General features: G+C 53.5%; 1 protein-coding gene across 1 annotated transcript in view; it reads left to right on the top strand.

Moving 5' to 3' along the window:
* The first annotated feature begins 250 nt into the window (after window positions 1–250).
* GAS7 (growth arrest specific 7) overlaps window positions 251–6000 on the top strand; it is a 224763-nt gene continuing 219013 nt past the window's right edge. The window contains exon 1 of the mRNA XM_063112548.1: window positions 251–433. Coding sequence (XP_062968618.1) covers window positions 251–433 — 183 coding nt within the window. The remainder of the gene's footprint in view (window positions 434–6000) is intronic.

The raw sequence follows: 6000 nt of genomic DNA, 5'->3' as shown, positions 1-6000 counted from the left end.
TGCCCGGCCCGGGGGCGTCGCCGCTCGCTCGCTCGCTCGCTCGCTCTCCGAAGCCCGCGAGTCGCCGCTTCCCGGGCGCGGAGCGCGCGTCCCCCGCCTGCCCGGGGACCCCAGCGCACCCCCCGAGACGGCGCGCGCCCAGAGCGCGGGAGCCCGGAGCGCCGGGCGCCTGGGAGCCCGCGGAGCCGCTGCCCAGCCCGCGGGGCTCGGCAGGGATGCAGGCTGCGCTGTGAGCCCGGGCGCCAAGGCCATGTCCGGCGCCCGCTGCCGGACCTTGTACCCCTTCTCCGGGGAGCGGCACGGCCAGGGGCTGCGCTTCGCCGCGGGCGAGCTGATCACGCTGCTGCAGGTCCCGGACGGCGGCTGGTGGGAAGGCGAGAAAGAGGACGGGCTCCGCGGCTGGTTCCCGGCGAGCTACGTGCAGTTGCTGGAGGTAAGGGGCGAGGGCCCGGGGCTGGAGGAGCCGGGGCTGCGGTCCTCGGTGCGCTCGCCTACCTGTTGCCCGCACCGGGGATGCCGCAGCCGTCCCCGTCGGGACCTGTGGCTCTGCGCTCCCGGGGGCGGCGGAGGCAGCGGGCGCCCCTCGGGGCGTGGGCAGCGCGGGCTCGCCGGGAGCGCTGCCCGCCCGCCGGGCCTCCCGAGCACATCGTGGCCGCTCCGAGGAAGCGAGAACTTGTTGCCTGTGTGAGTTCTGGAGCGGGCGGGTGCGTTCCCGGCGGGCGGTGGCAGCGGCCGGCGAAGGGCTGCCCGAGTCTGGTGGTCTTGAGAAGACGCACGGAGGAGGATCGGGGGCCGGGAAGTGGCACCGACTCAGCCCCGAGTCTCCGCCTCGGAGCCTCGGTCGTGCTCCCCCGGGTCAGGCTGCCTGAGCGCCTCGGGGCCGCCCACTTGCTGGTCAGCTGAGCCTGCTGGCCACCAGCCCAAGCCCCATCAGCAGGCTCCGATTCAGGAGGGCTGCATCCCCCAGCCAATGCCACCCACCCGTCCCCTGGTCCAGCTCCCCCAGGCTAAGGCTCAGGACCTGAAAGTGGCTTGTTCCCTGGGGTTCTGGCCCGGCCCCAGGGCTGCGCAGGACCCGCTGAGCCAAGTCGGCTGGCTGTTTATTGTCTGGGTGACAGTTGTGAGGCCTCCTTGTCCTGTAATCAGAGCTCATGGTCACAGCCTAAGATCCCAAGTTTCTAAAGTCCTTTGGGGGAGGGGGAGGGGACCTTACAGGACATCTCTTTTACCAAAAGGTTGCTGACCACGGGATTGTTGTAAAGACTAAATTAACGGTTACCCTTAATTGTGTAAGTATGCACAGACATTCTGGTAAAACACTGCCCAAAGTATGGAGACTGGATTTATTTATAATTTAACCCCGACCTACTTTACAAAGAACACAGTAGCAAATTTTGACTGAAAATGCTGTATTCAACTTATCAGGGAAAAAGAAAGAAAGACAGATAGGGGTGAAATGGTTATAGGGTGAGTTTGTCTGAGAAGTATTGGGTGGCAACATTATCAAAAATAGAGCCTGGCCTCATGGAGGTACAGTATGTTTCCTTCAGGTCCCCAGGAGAACGACAGACTCCCTCCTGAAGGGATTAGTCGCATTTGAGCAAAGTTTAGGGACTGCTGCATGCAGGCTGGAATGAGCCTTTTCATGGACTGTCAGCAGAGTGTGTTCGGGAACCCTCTTGGTTCTGTGTTTTGAGAACCTGTATGTGTAGGAGAGGCTCGGCAGTGTTCCTCCGCTTCCCCAGTTCCTTTCCTGAGATTCAAATATAAAAGAAAGCAAGTATATTACTTCTTATATGAAGATCTGGAGCCTCCTTGTTTCTGGCTCAAAAGCCCCGGGAGAGGTGCCTATTTGGGGTTCCTCTGGTGGCCACACTTTTTCGAGAAATGCCGATGTGGAAATTTGGTTGGTGGATATTTGTCGGGTGAGGAGCATGTTTGGCTGGAGTCAGCCAGCTGTGTTTTGGGTGGGTGTGAGTGGAGTGGCTCTGCTTTTTCTTCTGGGGGAGAGGGAGGGTGGACGGGGCCCAGGGGACATGCAGAGTTATCAGCTGGGACAGTCTTGGGTGTGTCATCACATCCTGTGACACGCACATACTTAGGAAATCTCTGGTGCCTGAGGGCTTTTCTGACCACTCCCAACCAGTGACTTGCAATAGAGGTGCCCATCTCTGTGTGCAATACCACTTAGAGGGACCATCGTTTGTTGAGCACCTACTAGGCACTGTAGGCACGGTACATACATCGTCACCAATTCTTCTGATGGCTCCGGGAAGGGTGAGGTGCTATCCCAGTTGCTTAAAGAATAATGCTTGCATATTTGGTTAGCAGCTCAGATAACTGAATATCATCCTCTGTGCCTGTGCCTCTGTTAAGCACAACAGCTTGGGCTCAACTGTGCTAAAAGGCAAACGAGGGAAAGGTCTAGATTCCTGTGGAAAAGGACAAGCGCAGCTCCTGAGGTCAGCGTGTTGGTGATAGCATCCCTAAAGGGAGGCTAAAATGAGGGCAGCCACCTCTTAGGACAACTTGGAGCGTGTCCCCTGATAATTCTGAAGTTGGATTTCACACAGAGCCAGCTGGTTTTCCCACAGGTGGAGGGAGGGGTGGGCTTGAGCCCTGTGGCCTAAATACTGAATGGGGACTCTTTTCAGGGACAGAGCAGATGCAATTTCAACAGGGAGGATCTTGGATCAGGTGCCTCATGTCGGGGAACCTCCTACATGAGCAAGCTGGACCTCAAGGCTGAGGGCTGGGTAGGGGTAGAAGATATGCAAGGAGAGTCCCTTGGGATGGGAAGAGTCCTCAGAGACAGACTCGGTTAGTTGGAAGATGCAGAGCTCCCCAGGCTGGTGAGTACACTGGCCAGCATATAGAATTATGAGACTGGAGAAGGGGCCCATAGTTACTGGAGGTGGCCAACCTCATGGGATGTCAGCCAGTGGGGTGCCTGGCGCCAAGCTTGCTGGGGGCACGGAGTTGAGAAGGCCAGGGGAGCTGTTGGGGAATCAAGTAGAGACAGAGCGGACTACACCATCCTCCTGGCAGAGGGATGGGTGGTGGGTACACAGCTGAGAATGGCATCTCCCCATCTTGGTGGAGGGGCGCTAGGCTGAAGGCTGCAAAATGGACACTCTGCAAGGATTTCTTCCTCGTTCAGATGAAGAAAAGGGAACTGAGAGGCCCTGGCTTTGCAGGAAGCATGCACCATGGTGGTGAGCTGGGAGTCATCTCTGAGAGGACCGCTAGATCTGCCCTGGTGTCAGTCAGCCCCAGGGAAGAGGCCAGCTTGGCAGAGGTCCTGGTTATTGGGGAAGCCTCTTTGGTCAAGACTCCAAGGAAATGGTGAAATGGTGTGGCACACACTTGACTTCCAGAAGGTAGCCTCCGGTAAACCTCAGCAGAACCAAGGAAGTATGGAGGACTCTGGCCACAAGGGTCCTGGCTACTTAGGGGATGTCACAGCTCTTCAAAGGAGGAGGGAACCAGTTACTCACAGAAAAGGGATGAAGCCTACTAGCCAAGACCCACAGCTGGCTGTGAGCTATAAAGACCCTCAGATGGGAGCAGCTAGAAAAACCTTCCTTGAGGGTCTTTTGAGCCATGAAGAGGGAGTGGATCTGAGGACTCTTCTAACATCATTTGAGAGACACAGTACAGTAGAAGCTGAGTTAATGAAGGAGAGCTGAGGCCAGGCTAAAGGCTATGGGAATGTTCTGCCAGCTACAAGCCACACCTGAGATCCCGTCCATAGACCTGGGGGCCCCACATTTGGGAAGATTTCCACCAGCCTTCTGGAGTGCATGGAGGCTGAGAAACAGCTCCTGGTGAAGGTGGATACAGGAGGGAGCCTAGATCTCTATTCCCAGGAAGATTTGGAGGATCAGACATGGTACCAAGACAGGTGCAGTGGCTGGACAGATCCAGTAGCTAGAGGACCTAACCAGGCCCAGGAATTCCTTGTGACCTGCTCTTACATTGAATGGAGAGAAGAAATTAGGGACCTGGAGGATGTTGTAAGGCATCTGCAAAAACTCCCAGAGCTTTTGGGAAATAATTCTGGGGGAAAATGAGATTGGAATGTAAACACAGCAATACTTTCCTTGACTTATGTGTTGTTCTTAGAATCTACAATCTGTCTGGAAGATCTGGACCACAGAGGTACTAACAGAATATGACCCTGTTTGCTAGCAGAAGAAGGATGGCTGCAGAGGGTCACCCTTGAACTTGATCTTCTCTCCATCCTTTGTTCTCTCATTTTGGGTTCATATGATTGTGCTGCGGTAGTTCACAAGGAGAGAGTGGGCTGTGCTGTGGGTAATTAAGGGATGATGTTTTATCTAATACTGTGTAACAAGTCACCCCAATGCTTAGCGTCTTAAACAATAATTATTATCTCACATGGTTCCGTGGGTTGATGGTGTGCAGCTGGGTGGTTCTTCTGCTGGTCTGTCTGGCATCTTTTATGCAGCTGCATTCAGATGGTGGCTGGGCTAGAGTCCTGGAGGTTCAACTGGGCTGGAACTTCCAAGATGTGATCTTCCACCTGCTAGCTGCTAGTGCTCTCCCGTGTGGCCTCTCTCTCTGCATAGTATCTCATCCTCCAGGGTCTTTCCACAGGATCTTTCTTTTCAGCAGCTGGAGTTCTTCCATGGTAAAAAAGCAAAGGCACAAATTGCCAAGCCTTCTTAAGGCTTATCCCAGAACTGGCACGTTGCTTCTGCCACATTCTATTGGTAAAGGGGGTCACAGGACCAGTCCAAAGTCAGAGTGGAAGGGAGGTGGATACAGGTGTGAATACGAGGGAGGCATGTTTCATTGAGGGCCATTCTGCAGACTAGCTACCTCAGAAGGGTAGCTTGTGACAGATGATCCATTGGAGTGGGGGCAGTGCCAGGCCAGACTGTTGGGAAAGTCCCAGAGGTAGGTAGCATGCAGAGACTTGGCCATTCTGCTTGGAGATTCTCTACTGCCATCATTGGAGGATTTTTTTTTTTTTTTTTTTTTGTAAAAGATGCCAGGGGTTTCTTTGTAAAGGCCACATTATAAATAATGCAGCTGGAATCTGAAATCAGATTTGCCTGACCCTGGTTGACATGGCTGTCCAGTTTTTTCAGGTCTGGACTACTCAGTGCTGGTGGTTAATACACATAGTGTGTCTGAGCTGCCTGACATTTAGTAGGTGCTTGCTGTGTTACACAAATTGATTTTGGTACAGGGCCTTTCTTTCTGTAACATGAAAATCACCTAAAGTATGTATGAACTGGTCTCTCGTGCTGATATTTTTTCAGGTGGTTATCAACTCTGTTCACAAAAGGTGTAATTAGGGCTGGTGGCTCACGGAGTATGTAATTGACTGAAAAGACTAAGGTGCTTTCTGCCGTCTTCACTAAGTCATCCTGACCTTTGATTAGGGGGCTGTGGCCTGCATTTGTAGCTCCTGCTGTTTACGAATCTACCCTTGGCTCACCACTCTGTCCGCTTCTGCTCAGAAGGTGCCACACCCCCTCCCAATGCTGTGTGCTGGATTGGTCAAGTGGCCACCCCATGGGACTTTAAAGCAGTGGGCAGGGCTTATGGATTCTGTGGATTCAGGGCATCTTCACAAAAGTTCCCTTAGCAACAAGTCAGCAGGAATCCCTGACATCTGTTCCCCACCACGTGAATCACTGACATCCATTGCATCTAGAAACATGAATGAGATGCTGACCTTGTACGGTACTCTTCTCTGCAAAAGCGTGGCTTTTATCTGACGGCTTGGGAGACCTTATCTATGAACATGGATGTGGGTCCCTATTTTGCTGGTGAAAGAAAATGTTTGGTAAACCAGGAAGCCTTATATACATGTAAGGTATTATGACTATTATCAGGCTGCCCAGGGGACATTGTTCTCGCAGCTTGCTTCCTTATTACTCACAGCAGCAAGGCAACACATGACAAGTTTTCTAACAGAATGTCAGGACTGACCCCCCTGTGTACTTAATTGCAAAATTAGTATAT

This window comes from Cynocephalus volans, chromosome 10 (genome assembly GCF_027409185.1).
Source record: "Cynocephalus volans isolate mCynVol1 chromosome 10, mCynVol1.pri, whole genome shotgun sequence".
NCBI lineage: Eukaryota > Metazoa > Chordata > Mammalia > Dermoptera > Cynocephalidae > Cynocephalus > Cynocephalus volans.
The sequence above is the reverse complement of the archived record's forward strand: the minus strand, read 5'-3'. Positions and strand labels throughout refer to the sequence as shown.